Source organism: Scleropages formosus, chromosome 15 (genome assembly GCF_900964775.1).
Source record: "Scleropages formosus chromosome 15, fSclFor1.1, whole genome shotgun sequence".
NCBI lineage: Eukaryota > Metazoa > Chordata > Actinopteri > Osteoglossiformes > Osteoglossidae > Scleropages > Scleropages formosus.
This window is the reverse complement of record NC_041820.1, coordinates 21,284,052-21,306,666: the sequence shown is the minus strand read 5'-3', so window position 1 is coordinate 21,306,666 and position 22,615 is coordinate 21,284,052. Positions and strand designations below refer to the sequence as shown.

The 22,615-nt window shown below is 43.8% G+C and overlaps 1 protein-coding gene across 3 annotated transcripts in view; it reads right to left on the bottom strand.

Moving 5' to 3' along the window:
* Positions 1 to 2,063: 2,063 nt before the first annotated feature.
* The window catches only part of fsip1 (fibrous sheath interacting protein 1), a 73,435-nt gene continuing 52,883 nt past the window's right edge, over positions 2,064 to 22,615 (bottom strand). For all 3 annotated transcript variants that reach the window (XM_018727491.1, XM_018727493.1, XM_018727492.1), the window contains exon 11: positions 2,064 to 2,798. In XM_018727491.1, the coding sequence (XP_018583007.1) occupies positions 2,568 to 2,798 (231 nt within the window). In that variant the 3' untranslated portion in view covers positions 2,064 to 2,567. The remainder of the gene's footprint in view (positions 2,799 to 22,615) is intronic.

Below are 22,615 nucleotides of genomic sequence, written 5' to 3'. Positions count from 1 at the left end.
GTTAGCTTATTTGCCCATTTTAAATGGAAATATCCATGAAAAGCCCAGCATTTCTTGGAGTTCTGTTTAACTGTCAGCATACAGTAAATTACATGAAGGATCTTGAGGACAAATTTTCAAACACCTTATAAGCTACATTCACACATTGTGCATCCTCACTTTTCATCACCCACTCAGAAATCTACCTATCACACACACCTTTCCTTGGAAGTCAAAGGCATCATCAAGCTAGTCTGTCAGGCAGCCTCTACAGACACACACACACACACACACACACACACACACACAGAGTGAGCAAACATTCTGTTCTGGGCTGCACTCAGGAGAGCCATCCTGTTAAATGCAACAAGATGTTAGGCAGCCTGGAGAGGGGACGGGTGAGGAAAACAAAAGTGGATTTTGTAAGACAGCCTCCAGGCACTGTTTTCTGCATACTGCCATAACAGCATAATTATTTTTTAAACTGAGGGTCAGAAACCCCCATGCGAAAGAGTTACTTCTCTCCAGGGGGATGTGTGGAAATTCGGTTCTCGGCACAATGGGAGAGAAGCTGCACGGCAGGGGAGCAGAACAGAAAAGCTGTGGATTTCGGATGGGAAAAAAGCCCGATCATCAGGGTATATACGTAGCAAAGCAAACAGCTATGAGTCTCATGTGTATGACTTCCACCTGGGACAGAACTGCCATTAATAAGAGCTTCTTAACAAGCAACCCCACAAACATAATTTGTATTCATTCATTCATTCATTCATTCATTCATCCATTCCCACACACATCATATTTTGGAAAATTAGACACCCTTTGTAATGTTGCACGTCTTGTTTACGCTTCAGTCAAACAGTACAGCAACTACCTTTTATGTTGATGAGGTTCATAATGAGTGTTAACCTTGATGGTAAACACAATCAGCAGCTATACAAATAATGAGCTTTCTACATGCCTTACAAGTGAAAACAGGTAATATTCAACACTGCAAATGGATGCAGTTACCAGAGTAAAATATGTATGTCTTCACGACTCCTGTCAAGTAATTATCACTTGGCACACCACCCAGGATCTGTTCTGTTTGCTTCACAGGGTTTCAGAAAAAGGCCCTCTGGCCACTGGTTCATCTGTTGTGTTTCTTTTTTTTCTTTTTTTTTTCGCTGTCTGGAATGTAAGACGACTGATCAAGTTCAGACTAAGACAATGCGAACATGAGCTCTAGGGAGAGCATACACTCAGGTGTATGCAAAAAAAAATCTCAGTTGAATACATCAACCAGGTGCTGATTCTAGAAAAGTTCTCTGGAACTTCTAAACATTTACCACGCAGGAAAATTGTTCTGAAGATTTTTCCTCCATCGTGGCCAACCTGCATTTTTTTTCAGTTTCAGTTTAATAAACATTCATAATTTAATTACACTGAAAGACAAAAACATTTCAGTTTAAAAAAAAATCACACATGCCAGGATGTTTCGTAAGCATATTTCTACTGTATTATATCATTAGCAAAGGAATACCACAGTTTAAAATAGAAAATTGGGCCTGACCCAATTTGAACGTTAACTACGAAGACTAGGAAAGGGGAACAAAAGGCATTTCATCCTAGAGTTCCTCCTTTGAAGACTGCCTCATCGGCACCAAGCTCACCTGTGGATGGTGGAATGCTGGGAATTTTTTCCCCACCACCTTCACTGCTGTAATAGGGAGGCTTGTCCCTGGAGCCGTGAACAGACCCTTTTGTCCCCTGTGCACTGCTGTGAATGGACCCTCATTAGTGCACATGGTGGCCACAGTAACCCCGTTGCTCTGGACCCAATTACCCTTCTCCCAGGAGCCCACCGTGATGTCGCTGTCCGTGGGTTCCGGACTGAAGTCTAATGAGTCTTCATAAAGTGAAAAATTCCCATTAAAATAATAACAGCAAATTCAGAGGATTTTCACATCTTTCAGTTCCTTTTTTGTTCCATTTTTCGACAAAGTTGAATTCACTTAGTTCATAAAAGGAAACACCTGTAGGATCATTTTAAATGGAAAATAGAGGCAGCTGCATAGTTTATTTTGACTGCAAGGTCTGCCCTGTGGAGAAAGAAAAGAGATTTTATTGAGAACAAATGCTATTCTATCACATTTGCAGGAAGGTCGCTGTTAATAAAATATTTGAAATTAAACATGGAAAAAGCAGCTAATGGTACTTCAGCAGAAATCTGGCCTGGGATCAGTTAGAAGTTACATATGATAATAAGATCAGTTTAAATGTGTCTTCAGTGAATCAAACCACTGCTATGAAAGGTATAAAAGTGGCGGCGGGCACAGCATATAGCATAGTGCTTAGAGCCATAGTCTTGCAACCAGACGGTCCTTGGTTTAAATCCCTGCTGCTGCTGTGGCACCCCAGAAAAAATGAGCCAGCTAAGCACATGGATAGATAATTTTAAGTAGCACAGTATTCATCTGGAACATTATAAGTCACTTTGGAGACAAAAACCAGCTTAAAAAATGAAAGTTTTCACTGACAGATATTTTGATCTTGAAAGCTGCACTGTCAACGAGCCGAGGGTCACCCGGAGCTTCCAGTGGTCATTCTCAGGAAGCGCCACCTCCTTGTATGGCATCCCCCATCAGTTCAGAGAGCAAAGTGGCAGAGAGCTGTAGCGTTCCTCCTGGGAGGAGATCAGGGCTGCCAGGGTCATCAGGGCCATCCTGAGAGAACATGACTCCTTCGACATCCCAATGGCCAGAGCGGTCACTCAGGGCCACCATGCAGTCCTCAAGCAACGCCCTCAGCTGTTCCCCTGACAGTGTGCACCTTCCGGCCTGAGAATCCGGGAGAAGAGAGAACACCCATTGTCACACTGAGTTTAGCTATGCCAGCATGGCGGTTTCCTGTCTGACATCATCCTCGGGGGCATGTGGTTAGATCAACCCCACTGCCGCCCACTGACTTCACATTTCTGACGGCAGAAGCAAAATAATTTAACCCTCATTCATACACACAAAACACAACAACATTTTCATTTGGTCCTCACGGTTCTTTTGCAGGCTAATTATCTTAAATCTGGTGACCTTGAGACGCATAAATCCATTCAGTCATCTTACACTCTGGAAAGGGCTGAAACTCATATTAAATACAGTCTGGTGCAGTTTTTCTGCCTAATGTAATCAGTATGGGAACCAGACGTCAGGTCCACATTCAGAAACATGCACTCCTGTGACAAAGGATCTCATTTTTATTTACCCAGTGAAGGCGAATGGTGATCTGGCCTCAACCTCCTTCCAGTGTCAAGTTCATTTCATCTGATAGATTAGGAAATGTTAAGAGTCATGGGAGGGCGTTTGCTCCCCTCATGCTAAAAATACTTATTTGGTTTATTAACAAATGTCCTAAGTGACTCTAACAACCTTATAAGTCTATTTATAGACACCCAGTATACTTATACACACACACACACACACACACACACACACACACATTTTCAGAACCGCTTGTCCCATACGGGGTCGCGGGGAACCGGAGCCTACCCGGTAACACAGGGCGTAAGGCCGGAGGGGGAGGGGACACACCCAGGACGGGACGCCAGTCCGTCGCAAGGCACCCCCAGCGGGACTCGAACCCCAGACCCACTGGGGAGCAGGACCCGGTCCAACCCACTGCACCACCGCACCCCCCTATACTTATACATTCAGGCCAAATCAGTGACTGATGTCTAGATGTTAGTGTGTCAAGATCAAAGTGGACTGGCCCTTCTGGGCCTGTTTACTGTTTAGTTCACTGGAACACACCCTGGTATTGCCAGACTATGAATCATCCTGTCTGATAGAGTCCTCCCTGAACCACAGAGAAGTGTCTCGTTCCGAGTAGATAGATAGATAGATAGATAGATGAGCTTCAGATCAGCATGCATTTACATTTTCCTATCATTTTTAGTATTTTTATTAATTTCTATAGAATTTGCAGGGGCGGCTGGGCCTCTCTGCTCTCCCTGCTGCCATCGCAACCCTTTTAGGACAAGTGGAACAGAAGATAGATGGATGGATAGATGAATTTTCCTGCTGTTTTGAAAAATGATTATATCATTACTTTAGAGCAAAAGACTGCCAAAAAAATATATTCTCAAAGCTGTTTTACTGCTTGTGCAGCTTAAGATGTAGCGCGTGCCTTCGAGCCTTGTGTACAGCTGGACAATCTCTTTCGATGTAGCGGAACTCTTGAAGAGCTGTGCGTGTCTTGTGGTGTTTGTACTGTGTGTCAGCAGGTTTCAGGTCCTAATCTGCTGCCGCTCTGCCAACAGTCACGACGAGCCCCTGCCTGATCTCTACATGTACAGCATCACTCACAGATCTGCACTGTCCTTCATCACTCCCTGGTGCCTGCAGAGTGAACACAACCACACCTCTGATCTACACGTGTCCATTGCCAGAATTAAGATTGACAGTTGAATCGTGTCCACTATCTAGAACAAGTTCTTTCCCGCTTTCATTGTGATTTGGACAGATACTTAAACTTAATGACAGGCCCTAGATAATAAAGAAGGTGGCAGGGCACTGTTAGTCATTTACGAGCCTGAACCCTGCAATTACCTCCACTACGGCCTGCTTCTGCCCAGCTGACACCGGCTGGTGTGGCGCGCCCTGCTGACACATTCCTGACCTCGACCCCAAACCTTCAGCACCCCCATATTCCTGTTAAGAGGAGCTGGCCCAGTTCAGAAGAGCAGTAGCTCATCTTGCTATGGACTTGACCTTTGATCCACCCCTTGCCCCCTCCCCGAACACTCTCAGAACAAATATGCCAAGATGTCGTTGAGGATAAAGTCCAGGTGCAGAGTCTTAAGGGTCAGCTTGATCTGCTCTTTATACATTTGGTTAGAAGCACCTACCATTTAATTCTAGGGTCATCTACCTAGCAAAGATCTTACTGCATATATCATTACAACAAGCACTTTGGCTACTAATTATAAAGAATAAATTTGCAGTTCACACTGTTTTTAATAACACTTTTTATTACACTTCCCAGAGCTTCACCTCAATTGAGCCATTTCAGAACCACCTTTGGAAGACAGCTGAACAAATAGACTTGTTACAGCAACCTGGAAAACCAATGGAGGCCTGTGTTCAGGATGAACACCATCACCATGGGTGAACATTTTAAATCTCCTATATTTGCATTTCAACAGGAATTAAAAATGTTTTTCAATGCCAGCTGCAGCACAAAACATAACAGTAATTGTATTCAGGCGTGTAGCTATGTGGTGGCCGTGAATGGCCAGTGCCACCCCTGACTGAAGCTCGGCCACTCATCCGGCCACCCCTATTGTGCAATGCACTCTGACCACACTGACAGGTGACTTTTCGCCGCTCAAACTTGTATGATGCACATAGTGTTCCGTGCGGCGTTATTAGGCTGAAGAGCTGCGAACTGCCCGCACGGCACAAACCTGTGTATAGGAGGGAGGAGGAGCGGGAAACTTTAATTTCGGTACCTTTACTGCAGCCAAGTCCAGAGAAAGTGAGCAACACAAGAGGATACAGTGATAAGGAGAGTAAAATAAGTGTTTTTTACCTACATTTTTCACTACCATTTCATGAAAGCTTGTTAAAGTTGAGGTACTACTGCGATGTTTCATCATGAGAAACAAATGTTAGCTTAATACGCATAACTTAGCTAATGTTAGCTAAAGTTACTGCAACTGCTAGCTAGCTAATGTTACCACATAAACGTTATCACATAATACGCGTACATTATGAGTCTGTCACTGTTTTTTGTAAGTAGCTATTCAATTTAATAATAATAAAAGTGTTTCTTGATAGGTGTGTTTGTCTAAATTGTAGAGCATGAGGAAAGCAGGAGAAGATACGAAGATATTTTCCTTTTTTACAAACTGAGGACTAGTAGCAGTAAAACTGAAAAAGAAAGAGGCAGGGAAATGAATGCTACAGAGAGGGAAGAAGCAGGGGAAACGTGTGCTGCTAAGAGAGACAAGGAGGAATCAGAGATACAGTCCGAGAGTGAGATTGTTGAGAAGCTCTACAGAGACAACACACATCAGACCAGAATCAGAGTTGAGCCAAAACACTCATGTAGTCAGTCGTTGCCCACCAGGTATGTAGGTTACATAAATTGCATCTGCAAACACACACACACACACACACACACACACACACATTTTCAGAACCGCTCGTCCCATACGGGGTCACGGGGAACCGGAGCCAACCCGGTAGCACAGGGCGTAAGGCCGGAGGGGGAGGGGACACACCCAGGACGGGACGCCAGTCTGTCGCAAGGCACCCCAAGCAGGACTCGAACCCCAGACCCACCGGAGAGCAGGACTGTGGTCCAACCCACTGCGCCACCGCACCCCCCCCATCTGCAAACATAAAGAAATAATTTCCAATACCCAATTTGCATCATTAGCATCTAAATATACAAATAATGTAGAATAAGGATTGTATTAAATTATATTTTTACAGACATTTCTAAGTACTGCCACTGTAATTTCTTGTGTACATTTGTAATAAATAAATTCAGTAGAATTTATAGAATTTCTGTCTGTAGACTTTTGATACAGCATGTCACAGTTAGTTGTGATTTTTTTTGGCCACCCCAATAAAATCACTGGGTCTTACCTGGCCACCCATGAAAAAAAGGTCTGGCTATACCCCTGATTGTATTATACATCTAGAGGTGCACCTGGAGACATTGTCAGTGACATAACTTATGGTCATTGGGTGCTGCAGGTCATTCAACATCTCACACCCATCCAAGGATGAGCAGACCTCAGCCTGTGTCCAAGTAGCACTATCTTAAACCCACTGCTCACTGATCTTGGTCCTCAGCCATCTAGAAGCCTTCTTCACAGCCTCAGTAACATTCATAGCTTTCCTCTTCCTCTTCATGTGATACCCAACATACTACCCTATATAAAGACTTCGCTCACCAGCCTTTGCAGCCTACGTAAGTTGACACACAACTTGTCTTGAGGTCTCTCAAATTACACTAACACATACACACTAGAATTACTAAATTATTTGTGGGTAAAACAGAGTTTTGTATATTTTGTTCAAATCAAAATTCATCCAAATTCATCCAAAAGAGATGCATAAAATTAGTAAATCTGCATTAAAGGGTGGTGCTGTAAAAACGTGTTACATGAATTATCTCTTAGAAAAGCAAGAGAAACCATTTCTCAATACTGACCCACTGGCATGAGAAGAGAGGGCCTATATGTTGTTCAAAGGAAACTGTTCTGTCTTTTAATTTCCTGGACTGAGAACGCCTACAAGCTCCTAGAGGAGATACTCGATGAAGCACTGCTTGTTATCCTCCCAGCTCTTCCACTGCCCAGTCGGGCGCTCCAGCATCCTGCACACATGGGCGGATCTGCAAAACCAGACCCAAAGGTGAAAAAAAAAACACTAACTGGATTTTAATCATTCACAAATCGCATCACAGCATACAGGCCCACTAAAGCCAAAGAGAGAGGTAGCTTGAAACCGTTAAAACCAAGGACAAAGTCCAAAGCACATGAGAAACTTTGGTCTACATGTGGCTATCACCAGGCCAAGCAATCACCACTGCTGCAGATATTATTTGCCAAATTAAACAAAGACATCCTTATGAAACATATTGTTTTCAGCCATTCAGAGCAAAGTCAACTACATTATAAAATAGTGCCAGTAATTGCTCAGCTTTTTTTTCCCCCCATCAAAAGAGTTGACTACCAGTGCAGAAACTGACAGAGTGAGAAATTGGAGTAATTAAGGAAATAGATGATGGGTTGGTGCTTTGCAAAGCCGATGACGTTAAAGTGATTCTTACTTAAAACAAAGAATAGTCTGTAACTACCAAGTTCTTGACTTTAACACTGTGCCTTCATTAGTCTACAAACAAAACGCTACATTAGAACTGAAGCAAAACTAATCAAAATGCTTGTTAAATTAGTTGGAAAACTGGAAAACTGAGACGCGCCAACCACTGAGAAATAAAAGTGCTTTGTTGAAAGAAAAAATGTTTCCCTGGGACAGTTAAAGGATTTTAAATGTGAAAAAAAAAAACATTTTGAGGGTATTAAAAGAAGGTAGCCTTAGTCCCATTGACAAAGTGAAGTTCTGCAAGTGGCAGTGTTTGGACACTGTCATAGAGATTATTATATTTTGCATTCTGACCGTATAAGAGATAAAGCCAGGTTGGGTTCCAGTGGCATCCATTGCTAAGAATATCCAATCTGCTGACATGGACAAAGCTCCACAAGCTCAGAAGCAGGTCATTATAATGATCCAGTGGTTCCCAAAGCCACAGTCATGATACAAACGAGGGTTGATAGGTTGTTCCTGAGGGTCACGGGACAATCTCAAAAAAATAAATATTACTGTATCATAAGGGGATTACTTCACTGGCACTATATGAAGGATTACTGAAAGAGTAATTAAAGCAAAAAAGTTATGGGTAATATAGTGTTCACATAAGCTGAATATAATAAAGTTTGAGTCCGTTCACCTTCAATATTCACGTATCAAAGAGATCAGCGAGGAGCCTGTGGTCACGTAGCACTTATATCTCAATGCGATATTATAGATGGTGCTGCAATTTTAATATACTAGAGGAGCTCAACTGCAAAATAAAGCAGTATCATGGTAGCCACCAACAAAATCTTTGTGCAATAGTCTCTTCATGTGAATTTGTTTTTCATTCCATCCTACTATAAACTGCTTGAAAATCATTATGTCTTAGAAACTCATTTAATAAAACTATATGAATAAAGACAATGTCTCAGAATGATTGGTCATTAACACTGCACAGGGTCACCAGAGCAGGAGACTGAATTCACAGTCACCAGCAGAAAAGTCTGTGATCCACTGCAACAAGCTGATGAATCTCAATGGGGGAAAATGACTAAAGATATGTGGTGGAGGATGAAAGAACAACTAGACAGGGTCAGGGCAGGCTGGTGATAAGTCTGTGAACCTCAGGGGCGTGAAAATGGTGGAAGTCCTAGGATGGGACAAGTTATGGATGGCCCTTGGCTCCCCCTTGTCTTGCCCAGCCTCGTCCTCTGCAGGGCCCTCAGATACTCATCATCAGCCATCCACTTCTGGCAATAGCTGCTGAGTTTTGAGAAACGCCCCGTACAGAAAGCACTGCACTGCCATGAGGACGAGAGATGAGAAATCTATCTCATTTTTGTATGATTTGGGAAAGCCCAGCTAAAATTTGCTGTCTCCTGCTGATAAACACTCATATGGTTGAAAACCAGAAAACTGGCCAAACCGGAAAACTTTTTCAGAGGAATTAAACTGATTTGTTTCAAGAAGAGGTGGCATGGTGTCAGTGTTTTTTAAGCCTGTGTGGACTTTGCATGTTCACCGTTTTTGCATCTCGTTTCCGCCCACAGTCCAAAGACGTGTTTCAGGTGAACTGGTGACTAAATTGCCTACAGTGTAAGTACAGGAATAAGTAAAGGAATATGTGTGATTGCCCTGTGCAGGGCTGGCACCTCAACCAGGGTATACCCTCCCTCACAAACTACGCTTCTGGGATAGGCTGTAGACCACAAGACCCTGCATTGGACAGCCAGTTATTGAAGTAGACAAGTTTCCAAAAGGAAGTTTGTTTTGTGCTTTTTAAATCTGAAACTATTGCACAGTGGGTGAGCAAGGCTCCCGGTCCCAGATGGATAGTGCTGCTGGAAAATGATGCTGTTATTGCAGTGTAGAGGAAAAGGATTGCTGCTGGGACAGCTTGTGGAGGGGGAGCCTGAAGAATGCAGCCCTTGTGCATGAGTACCCGTTTGGACATGCAGGCGGGAGGCTACAGAACGCGCCTCTTTAGAGCCTGCTCCCAGTCTGCAGCTGTAGCGGCTGGGCAAGTGCTCCCCGACAAGCACACTTCGTCCTCAGGGACGTACTAAATACTGGAGCACTGCGCGAAATTCCACAGATCCCACTGCCGGCCGCCTCCACCGGAATAACAAATGTAACACAGTTGGCTGCAAAACGAGATATTTCCTGCTTATCTGCAGCATCATCCGTCTCCTCCGCCGTACTCACAGCAAATCATTAGAAGGGCAGATAAACCCTGCCTGGATTGCAGTGGCCTTTTTTCGGCTTGCTGGTGTGTGAAAATCAAACAATTCCCTCCCTGCTACACTCCTCAGATAGAGTTGCTGAATGAAGTCTTTATCTGCATCATGAAGACCCAGGGCACCAAGCAACTGTAGTGTGATCTGATGCACATCTCATGAACGATAAGGCTGGGGAATGTCACCATGCCTGGGAGAACACTTGTCCTCTTGTAGGTGTCCATAAGAAACCCAAAAGAAACAAAAAAGGTACCCTGACTCTTCACCAAGTGTTGAGCGTGGTGTCAGGAGAAGCCACATCTACCTTAGGCATCACATTGCTACAGAGGTCTGTTCAGCATAACTTTAGGCTTTTCATCTGATGGCACCCTCCCACAAAATGCAATGCAGACATATCTCTACAGCACCAACCACTTCCTTAGGGAGGCAGGCTGTGTTCAATCACTAGCGAGACACTTCTTTCCCATTTCCTCACTGAGAGGGACGTACTGGAAGGTCATGGCGGATGCACCAAGCAGAAGAGAAGCGCCAGAGGGCTGACTCTCTCCCAGCTGGAGAGGTTTGTGGGGGTAAACATCCTTCTGATGCGCCCTTCCCAAAGAACCACATGTCTACAGTGTACGTAGAGCATCCCAATGAAGCGAGCAGCGCAGGACAGATACTTCCCATGATTTCCAACCACCATGCAATGTAATATATTCGCGTGTCCAAATGCTCAGAAGGGGACAATTCAGAGAAATCTTATAATACAATGCATTCTTACAGCCAGTCATTGTTGTAAATAGCATCATTACACTTTGCATGTTTTAAATTACGTCTGAATGTGGAACACTTGTCCTAATAGGAGCGCTGGAATGGCTAAAGCTGTTTGCAAAACAGTGTATAGGTCCTACGAGAAAAGGGATTAGAGGCAAGAGCAGAAGATTGACCCAAGAGAGCTGACTTGGGCTTCTCCTGGGTGACATAAGAAGCAGACCATCTGCGGTCTCTGCCACTGTTTGGCGAGCTGACAGCAACTAATCGTGGAGAGCTTCACAGCAGAAAGTTGTGTGTCAACAGCGACATGAGCGGCTCGGAGCGGCGACTCCATCACGCTTTCCATTTGCATCGCCCCAGCGACAGACGGCTTTCCCTCTTTCAAGAGTTTAATTTGACTGCAGCTCCACTACTCTGTCCCTGGCTTCAGAGAGTACACGTCTTCCTGAACATCTGGGACAACATAACACACACAGAGCCCAGAAGACAGACCTTTTCACAAAAGCATGTTGGAATGCCGTATGTATAATTCATAGCCAGCATCAGATGTTTAAGAACTGTTTAACTTTATTGCTCCCGACATATTATGTGCTGTCTCGGAACATACTTTTCAGTGTTTCTTGAGGACTGAGCGTCAAACTGAAACTCTAAGGACAGGACGTGAGCATTTGCTGGTTCCGAATGTGTGTGTCGAGCTCTGCCAGCGGCGCTTTCCCCGGGAATTTTTGTTCTTGGCAGTAAACTGATCGCTGCCGTCCCTCCGCACAGGTGGCCTGCTGGGGATTGTGTCCATCATCCCCCTCCCGAGTTGCTCTATGGGCTCTCTGTTTCCCTCCCAGAGGCACACAGTTCAGGACCATTTTAACAGAAATTGTGCTGCTCAGGTTACAAGCTTGCCGGCTTTACTTACATACCTTGCCTTTTCACCCTCATGCCCACGTAACCTGGGGCATATCGTTGCTAATAAAGGCAAAGGATTGTTTTGACATGCTTCGATTTGGCTGTGAATCTTGCATGAATTCCGAACTGTGAGGACCTGCCATGTTCCCCAGTGCATTATATGGCTGAGCAGTAAACGATTAACGTTTTTTCAATGAAAAGACTGGATGATTCAAAAAATTAACACCTTCAAAAACTTCCTTCTCAGTCACAACATACCATATGAACATGTAGTATGCACCAAATTTTAGCTACCCTTAATTTGTTTTGCAGATTGTGAGTTCCTTTACATGTTCATATGACACTCAGTTGCTGAGTAATACTTTTTTCGAAAATGTTTAATCCTTTTTGAACCACCTTTAATAGCCAGACCGATGGCAGCACGATCACCTTATTTTTACCATTACCTTTACCATTTTACCATAACAAAACTAATGGGAATGGTTTCTGCTTATGCTTGCAAAGTATTAAGGTCCAGTCTGTCTGGCTGAGCAACACAACAGCGGTGCCATCGCAGCGGGAGGAAAGACATACCAGCGCAGCAAGCCTATTGTGCGACACAAAGCACAGTAGGAAACACAATCCCACAAAGCACGGCACTCTAGCTGCAAGGCACAGGAACAGTTCCCCTCTACTGGTGGCCCTGCAAAGATCTGCGGCGCCCCCTGCCAGCAGACACAGAGCCCCCTTTGGGCCTCGTGTGGCACTTGATGCACTTGGGGTGGATTACTTCTCCAGATACAGGTACTCGGCAGGGAGTCAGAGGAAAGCTTAGCAGTCTGCTGCTTCCTCTCATGGCTGTTGGGCACAGCTGTGGTGGCACAGGTACCACATGGCATCTGGACTATGTGATTGGACATGGATTGGACCCACACTCAGGGTGTTAAGTCTGCATGTTCTCCCTGTGTTTGCACAGCTTCCTCCCAGTCTCAAGACATGTTTTTTCGGGTGAATTGATGACTGTAAAGTGCTCACAGTGTGTAGTGTGTGTTACATTCTGGCTTACAGATGGGTGAATTATTGTAAGTACAGGTGGTCCCCGATTTACAATGGTTCAATTTGCAATTTTTTCGACTTTACAATGGTGAGCCGGCGAAAGACATTCAGTAAAAACCGTACTTCGAATTTTGAATTTGATTTTTTCCTGGGTAAGCAATATGTGGAGCGATACTCTCTTGTGATGCTGGGCAGCAGCGATCCGTATCTCCCAATTTGTCACACAGAGGTGTGTATTAGGTGTATTAAATGTATTTTCGACTAACAATACACACACACACACACACATTTTCAGAACCGCTCATCCCATACAGGGTCACGGGGAACCGGAGCCTACCCGGTAACACAGGGCGTAAGGCCGGAAGGGGAGGGGACACACCCAGGGCGGGACGCCAGTCCGCCGCAAGGCACCCCAAGCGGGACCCGAACCCCAGACCCACCGGAGAGCAGGACCCGGTCCAACCCACTGCGCCACCGCGCCCCCCGACTAACAATATTTTTGAGTTATGATGGGTTTCATGGAACGTAACCCCATCGTAAATCGGGGACCACCTGTACTTTACTACAGTGTATCTAGCAAGTTACTGTGGATATAGGTGTCAGCTAGATGCTAGATAATAGCCACTGAATGTCACTTTGAAGAAAAGTGGACAAGTGAATACATGTAATAATGAATAACTGAAAAAAAATGCAACACACTGTTGAGGAGGACATACTTACATTTCCACAAGGCAAATAATCTCCATATGTCCAAATAGAAAAAGCCAATAGTGTGCTTTAGAGGTATAGTATCGATTACAAACTTAATATGGTTTACTTAAACTTTCAGTGAGGTTACTGACATTACGGCTACCACAGGAGCCCTAGATGTATACATTATGGACCTTTATGATGAAGGCGGTGGACTCCACAACACTGATGAACCCTGATCCTACTGTAAATAAACAGATCTACTGGCACATAACAAAACACATAAAAATAGACCAACTGGATTCTGACTTTATGAGGTAGCCAAAAATGAACATGTAGGCTATTTACTAGAATTTCAGTATTTTCTTGCACGTTCAGACTCGCTGCTATTCAAGTAGACTGTCTCTGGGGAAATGCCTGTGGGCAGCAGGACGTCTCTTCCACAACGATAATGTCTGTCCATGAGGTCTCCCCAATACCGACACATTTCAACAGCACCAGCAGGCTAAGTGGAACGATAACATCTATCATGAAATATCAGTTTTGTACATTCAAGTGCAGTTAAGATTCTTATCTGGTTTTCCTTTAGCCGAAAGCCCTTACCGGGGTACGCTGTCAGCTGGAGACAAATGGCAGCACACCTCCCTGAAGGTACATAGTTCTAGTTTAGCGGTGCAGATCCGCCGTGCCCTTCTCCACACCCACAGTGTAGGATTTAAGTATTTGATGGTGCCGAGTTTCAGCTGCAACGCATACCCTTTTAATGTGTCACAGTATTTCTGTCCTTAAAACTGAAAAAATAGTAAGAACTACCCTATCCACAACAGTACACAGTAGTAACAGCTATCCACGTATGAATTGTAATTGCAATTGTAACTATCAAAAATTATTTTTTTCATTGCAGTTTCATGTTTTTTATTCTAAGTACACTCAGGTGAGAACGATGGTGAGAGTATATACAACAGGAAGATGTGAAAGTGCACATTGGTTTTCAGATACAGAGAATAAAGGAAAAGCCTGTGGGGTTTCACAAAAGTAACTCTAACAACTGACATATGGATAGTCAGTCCACCCTCTCTCAGTATGTCCATCTGAAATTAATTTAAAAAAAACAGAACAAGTGCCCATGCAAAAAAAAAAAAAAAAAAAATGTGTCTTGTAAATCAACAAGGGTAGAAAAAACATTCAAATGAAAAGCAGGACTGTTGTGAGATATTACCATGATATCTGTCTACCAGTAGCCATTAATCTCCCTAGCAGGATGGTGTGTCATTCAGAACCTGGTAACACATGTGGCTGTTGACACCTGGACAGATAAAACCCGGGATGACCGGATCCAACTCTTCCTTCTAAGCTCTAGCATATCCTCCCACCTTTATCAGGGACATCTTGCCGACCCCATCACACCGGAATCTGAAAGGGAAAGGTGCTAAAGTGTTCCCTTTTTAATTTGGAAAAACTGATATGAAAATGGTGGTGCGGTGGCGCAGTGGGTTGGACCGCAGTCCTGCTCTTCGGTGGGTCTGGGGTTCAAGTCCCGCTTGGGGTGCCTTGCGGCAGACTGGCGTCCTGTCCTGGGTGTGTCCCCTTCCCCCTCCGGCCTTACGCCCTGTGTTGCTGGGTAGGCTCCGGTTCCCCGTGACCCCGTAAGGGACAAGCGGTTCTGAAAATGTGTGTGTGTGTGTGATATGAAAATGTGAACTCAAGAGGAACAATAAGGCCCATGTGCCTGAGCATTTGAATGTTAAAGATCACAAATGTATGAGATCACCATACTGTTCTGAACAAATGCTGGTGAGGTTGCAGAACTGTGCAACATGAAATGCATATTAGGCATCTAGGACTACAACCTGTTTGGTCTAAGCATGTGCACCTCATTGCTCCTCATCAGGGCTGCTCTCCTAATAAAAACTGCATACATTCCCAGGACTCAATTCAGTGAAATGCAGGTAAAGAGCTGTTATCTATGTTGACATGATACCAAGAACTCATGGTGCTTCATGGGATAGTCATATAACATCACATGCTTTTTTCTCACCTATTCCTGTGGGCAACTGTTATTCCATATTCAGCTCTCTCATGTTCTGTTTAAGGCACTCTTTGGGTTTTGAAAATAATCTGGACCTGCCTGGTGTCACCTGTAATGTGAATTCACAACCAGAGATCAGACTCTGGGCTCTTGGGTTATGAGTTACACAACAGGCAGTGAGGTTCCAGTAAGTAGAGCCAGAAACACACATCCAGCCTTATATCTTGACACTGGTCCTTATGTAATGCTGCAGGATTTGAACAGACCGCCGTGGTCAATCACAGAGGTGTGTTTCCCTGCCTTGTTTATCCAGAGATGGTGCCAAGAGCTGACCCGTCTCAAAGGGCGCAGTGTAACGGTCAGAATCTCAGCATCACCCCGGACAGCCGCAGCCGACAGAAGCAGGAGAATAGCAGCGTTATTCCCTCGAAACCCTCTTGTTTTTGTTAGCGCAGTGCCGGGGATGGAAGACTTCCACACAGCCAGTCAAGTGTGTTTCTGCACATTTCTTAAAGCCCACAATTTGAAAGTCAAAAGCTAATTATTTATTCCTCCAAAATCTTAAGAACTAATGCTAAGAAAACACAAACCCGAACAGCGGTCCGATTATTGAGTGCAGCACCTGCAATTACATGTGTCCTACATGTCTGGGAGTAGAATTAGCAGAAGAGTACTCTGGACATGCAGCTCATAACAGTGACCCTTCTCATATGGCAAAAATAATGAGTACACCTCTGCATCCTATCAAAGTTCTGCTATTCTGATGCCTTAACTTTAACACCTTGAAAAGACTCTGCTATAGTCAGAGATTTATTTGCATATATTAGATATTATGGATATATTAGATATATTCTGGAATGTCTACCAACAAATTGCAATCTATTTGGTTTCTAATTGGCGTGACTTGTACAATTACAGGTATAATTATCTGCAGAAACCAACTGTCGAGGACTGGAAATTATGCAGAAGAGGGACCATATTCCTTCAAACTTACAACTTAAAGCTTCTCACCATTGTTTGCTGTTTATTCAGCTAGGTAAATTTTTTGCATCAGTAAGTATTTTGATCAAGGGTACTACAGCAGGAGGTAGGATTGAACCTGGGACCTTAGAGTTCGAAGGGAGAAACTGTGGTCTCCCACTCCCTTCACAAAGAAAGGGTGGGTGCCAGAAAAGAGACATGAATAAGGGTCACTGATTTATAGTGTCAGGTTTTGAGATGTTGGCACTCGTGACAGGCTAACGTTGCACAAGTAATGACTGCTGGAAATTAATCATAAATATTGTGCAAAGCAAAATGGATCAATTAGAAATCTGGCAAGATGGAAGGTTTGGGAATTCCACCAAGGAATTAATCTCCTTCTAGAGATGTACAGCCATTCTGTCCCTGCCAACATGTTAACACATCACATTGTCACAATGTGGAGATAAATGTTTCACCGTCTGCTAAACGCAATCCCATGGGGAGCCAACATGCATTTAAGTACTATTTAGCATGGTCTGTCCTCAGATATGACACTGGCAGTGGCTCTTCCAATCCGATATGACCCAGACACAAGGGCACCAGCAGAATGAACACAGCCTGAAAAACCAGTTCTCCAGATTGGATGGTCTTGTGAGAACAGCTGGATCGCTAGAAGCAACAACGTGGAAGCTATCAGCCCTTCTACGCAACATTGACTGTGGATGCAAAGGTCTCACTTGACACTAACAATTGCCTAGACTTTAATAAAAATCTGGGACATTTAGAGAGTTCTGCTTCATAAAACACTGTACAATCTGGCCAATCTTTAGACACAGGACTATGAAATGTGGAATGTTGAAAAGTGGGGGCACTAGGCTGATAGAGGATAGTGTAGAAAATCCTAAACACATATGGTGAAACTGTCAGCTAGACTGTAGTCCCAACAGGGTTGGGTTCATTTACTTTAAGAATTTTGATCAATCTTAAAAAATAAAAATGTTAACCCTCAGAAAGTTGAAAAGGCTTAAATCTTCAGACACAATGCTGGAATCTCAGTTTTACATTTATTGAAGTTGATAACCACTTATTTGGCTTTCTGCTTTTGGTCCTGTTATTTCAGTTGTATTTAACTGTTATGGTATATAATGTCTAATGTGTTATGTGTTGTAATACTGTTGTGTTGTATGCAATGGTTTGTATTTTGTTTTATTTGTAACCTTCTGAACTCACTGTGTGTGTGTCTGTAATTCTTCTGCTTTAAAAGGATTACCGAGATATTACTATAATAGTGTAACTGTAATAATAATTGTAACCTTAACAGTCCAAGTTGCTTTGGAGAAAAGCATTGTCATGTGGAACACAGGGAGCCGGGACGGCTGAACCCTAGCGCAGTGTTGTTCATCTGACGTTGAGGGAAGAGGCAAGTTCTCAAAACCAGGGACAGGCGAAGGGTCGGTCAATCGGCAAACAGGACAGGAACAAGTATCCATGGACGTGGTCGGAAAACAAAGCAAGGAGTCAAAAAACCGGAGATCGTGGACAGAGAATACAGCAAGAGTGTGAGCGAAGTAACGCGAGGAAGGGCGGTTGTCCCAAACAAGATTCCACGATGGTACAGGAGCTGAAGAGGGTCTTTATAGGGTGAGCGATTACTCAGGAACTAGTGCAGAGTCAGGTGTAGTCGCTTGTGAGCGTGGACGTGACAAGCATCAGATAAATGAATAAATGTAAATGTAATAAAATTGGAGAAAGCATCATTGAAATATTTCAATAATACACAAGCTCACTTCACTTGGACAATTCTTCCAAAAATTCAATCACTGCTAAAGAAGGACCATGATTTGTGCAAAGTCCCTTTTTCATCCACATCAATCAGGTGACAGATTGTCTGGCAAAATAAAGCAGAAATTTGTCTGAAAAAAGCCTTTTGCCGCAATATCATTTTGTAGCAGCTGTCATGTAAGCAGCAGTTTCAGTGTTAGGGTTTCCATTCTATAACACTGTTAAGTCCTTTTAGACGTCAGTCATTCTACAGAGAACTGGTGTAGAGCAGACAGCATTGAAAAATCAATGTTCATCAAGAACATGCTTTTCAACAATGCAAATTCAGCAAGTGTTGGAGATGACAGCAGACCAGAAAAGACGGCTAAAAGCTGGCAAAGGAGTACGCCATGTGCCGGAAAACAGAAAGGAAAGCAAGATCACCCCAGTGTTCACCAGAGTGTGAGACTCATCCATCTTCGTGAGCTGGCGACAGCAACTTGGGGTTAGGGTTGCAACTGTATGGGACGAAAGTGTACATTTGAAAGCCCATAGGAGGTTCAGGAAAGCAGGTGACTCCATTGGAACACTCATATCAGACAATCTAACTCAATGAAGCACATTCACAGTCATTTTCATTCTTGTCCACCATGGAGTGAAAGGTTTCTTTCCACGATGGAATTTTGGCCTTCTTTTCCCTGCCTCGGAAGATGGCCACAGTTTGACAGTGGGAGCAATTACATCCCTGCTCTGCAAAAGCTTGGCTGTGGCACTGACTGCAGGCAGGAAGACCTTCTCACCGTGTGGGAAGACAAGGAGACTTGCAGCTACAGAGTTATAACACTGTCAAACAGGTGGGCATGGGGGATCACCGGCCTCTGCATCTGTGATCACATAATGCATTTAAAAATGTATTTGTTTGCTCAGATATGCTTTCATCCAACGGAACTCACAGAGCTGAAAAATTATCCATTTCAAATAATTACTGGACTTTTCACAGAAAGTATGGAGGTCTTGTCAACAGCAGTCTCCCTCTTGGACACCAGACTCACCTTAGAATTTCTCATTATACCCTACGCAAATTCTTTTTCATTCATAAAAAAACAATGAAGAGAGCCTACTCTACTTCTATAAGGAGTAATTCCACTTCCAACTTCAAACACTCATAATGACAGAAGGCATCTGGAGAAAATTACAGACCGGGCTAATTTAAGCACTTATGTTTGAAATGTTTTCAGGTGTATTTTAAAGTAGGACAGGAGGAGGGCAATATAGTCTTTGTCTTTCATCTCTCCACTAGTTCTGTCAATAGATACACAGGACTAACAACAGCATTCTCAATCTCATCTTCATTAGCTTGTTTTCAAAGTGCAAAATAATCTGCACTGCAATTTGACCCAAGCAGACCACTCAATTATTAAGAACGAACAGTTGGGATTTAATAAACTTGTCATTTGTTTCATCATTTAAAGAACTGGGGAGGGATGGATGAGTCACCAAAAATGGCTCAGAAAATACCTGCCTCGATCTTTCACACTGCATTATATTTGTGAAGATGGCCTGACAGACACATTCCACTGTGCTTACAGAGGAAAAGCTGGAAACCATCAGCCGGCTGTGACAGCCTATGACAAACAGACATTAAAGTTTCATGGTGTTCCCCTGGCGCGGATGTGTCGGACCCAAGTGCGGAACACAGGAAGTGAAGTCAAGGGGCAATCCAGTGGACATGGTCAGGGAAACAGGCAAAATGGTCACCGATCTGTGAACGGAATCGGAAGGTCAAATCCGAGAGTCATAGTCCCATAAACAGGCAAGAAGTCGAGGCAAACCAGGAAGTCGTAGACGAGGAGCAGGAGGTTTATGCAAGAGTGAGCAGTGTGAGTGAGTAGCGAGGCTGAACAAGGTTCCGCAACTTCCTGCAGTCCAGTCATGCTCATTACTGAGGTGGAGGGCACGACATAAAGGGCAGGGCCATTAAACTTTAAGAACCACACTCGGCCTTAACTGACAAAATGCCACTAAAAATATTGCTTAACTACTTCTATAAAAATAGTAGGAGAAAATTAGTATTTTGAACAACTGTGGGACCAGTAAGAACTTTTGTCAATATTTTAATTTAAAACAGCCATCAGCCCAGAAGACTGGCATTTTCTTGAGCTCATATTTAGAGTTACACAAAAGCATCTGTAAAACAACCCTGGGCAAGGGGTGCAAGTCTGGAGCTTCCCTTTGGACAGTGCACACTGTTTTTGTGTCGTATGACAGTTCTGATCAGAATGTGCGCCGAATACTGCCTTTGTACGCAGTGAAGCACGTTCACCCCATGTATGTAGGGCAGATGTGCACAGCAGACCAATGGGGACACACATCCTGGTAGCTGGAATGGTAGCCACTTCATAGGATTAGGGGCATTTCTGACACCTGAGCATACAGATGAGCCCCAGTAGGCCACGGGGAGGTCAAAATTGCCACTGGACCCCAAAGATGATGAAAGAGATAAAGCAATATCAAAGAAACCACAACCACCTTATAAGTGAGCTGTTTACCTTGCTGCAGGGTTCCACAAGCATACTTGTTCACTGCTGCTAATTACCCACAAGGCTTCCATGCTCAACAGTCCAGCTGCACCTGTGACAAAAGTACTTAAGATAAATCAATCCCAAGCTTTAGAAACTGGTAAAAAAAAAAAGCTGCTTTAGTCTGCCATGATTTCGTCCGGAAGTAGAAGGCGGACTCAATTGCGGAGTACACAGGAGTTTATTGAGGGACAGGACAGGAAACCGTGGTCGGGGACAGGCGTGGGTCTTCGTACTGCAAACGTCGTTTACCAGGAAATCCAGAATCGTGGTCGGTGAATACAGGCGATAGGTAAAACACGAAAACACGGATCATAACACAGGAAGGTAGAGGTCACGGGAGAAGGAGTCGGGCGAGTGGACTAGGAACAAGGATGAGAGCGAGGAGCAGGCTGACTCAAGCAAGTGAGCTGTGTCAGCGAACAAGGTTCCACGTCCTTCTCTGTTTGCTTTTGCCTTATATCCTGCCAGGTCCAGGTGTATCTGATTATGGTGATGGTATGGGTGTGGCATAGTCAAATACACTGAACACATTATGACATAAACCTGAAGAGAAGAAGAGAAATATGGATTAATTAATATGGATTAAAAATTGAAGGAAAGACTACCAGTAACCAGTAACCTTCAGTATACCAAGGATACAACTCTAATCCTACTAAAAAGTCAAAATGGAGACCAAAAAACTGGACTATGACTAAATCTGAACACTGGAAACACGACAACTGAAACACCACTGGACTTTAGTGTTCATGTGAAAGACATACAAGTTACTGAAAGCTTTTGTGTCTCGGGATCAACAATCAACAAGGGATCAAGCAGTCAAAAGACAATCTAAAGACTAGCATTTGGTAGAGCTGTGATGAAAGAGCTGGAAAGGATCATCAAATGTGCTGATGGGTCCACAAGAGCAAACATGAGATTTGCTCAGGCAATCTCTACGAAATAGAGTGGATATGAAAGTGGACATTAACAAAACAGGATACGAAAACTAATGACTCTTTCAAACTGTGATGCTGGAGTAGACACTTACATGGACCTAAGATCAAAGCAGACCAGAACTTTGACTGGAACGCTCACAAATGGTGAGGACTGAAGTTATCACACTTTGGAAACATTTTCTGAAGACTGGCTTATCCTGAAAAGACAGTAATGCTTGAAAAAGTTGGAGGAAAAGAAGGAAAGGTTACCAGTGGACACACCCCTTTCAATTCTATGGACACAAGTGTAGAAACAGAACATTATGGGACCCCTATATCTACACAACCATCACAAGTAACCATTAACTCGCATGGCACTTAACAGCAACAATCAAGACACTGACACCAATTAAGCAACAAGATAAAGGTGACAGTTATGATAAAACAAACTAATACTTTTACACTTATATATAGCAGACACCTCTCTAAAGCAATATAAAAGTCTATCGCTCTGTTTAATGTTTAGCTGTCACTATTTCATCAAAGGGGGTGTGGTGGCGCAGTGGGTTGGACCGTAGTCCTGCTCTCCGGTGGGTCTGGGGTTCAAGTCCCACTTGGGGTGCCTTGCGGCGGACTGGCGTCCCGTCCTGGGTGTGTCCCCTTCCCCCTCTGGCCTTACGCCCTGTGTTGCCGGGTAGGCTCCGGTTCCCCGTGACCCTGTAAGGGACAAGCGGTTCTGAAAATGTGTGTGTGTGTGTGTGTATTTCATCAAAGGGGACATAGAGTGCTAGGGACACTAGAGAACAGTACACTACATTACGTACCAGAATAGCAATGTAATAAAAAATATGTCATACTCTTTCTATATTCTCATTCTCTGCCGGTTTGTGCCTTTCTGCAAATTGATAGTCCAGATCAAAGATCA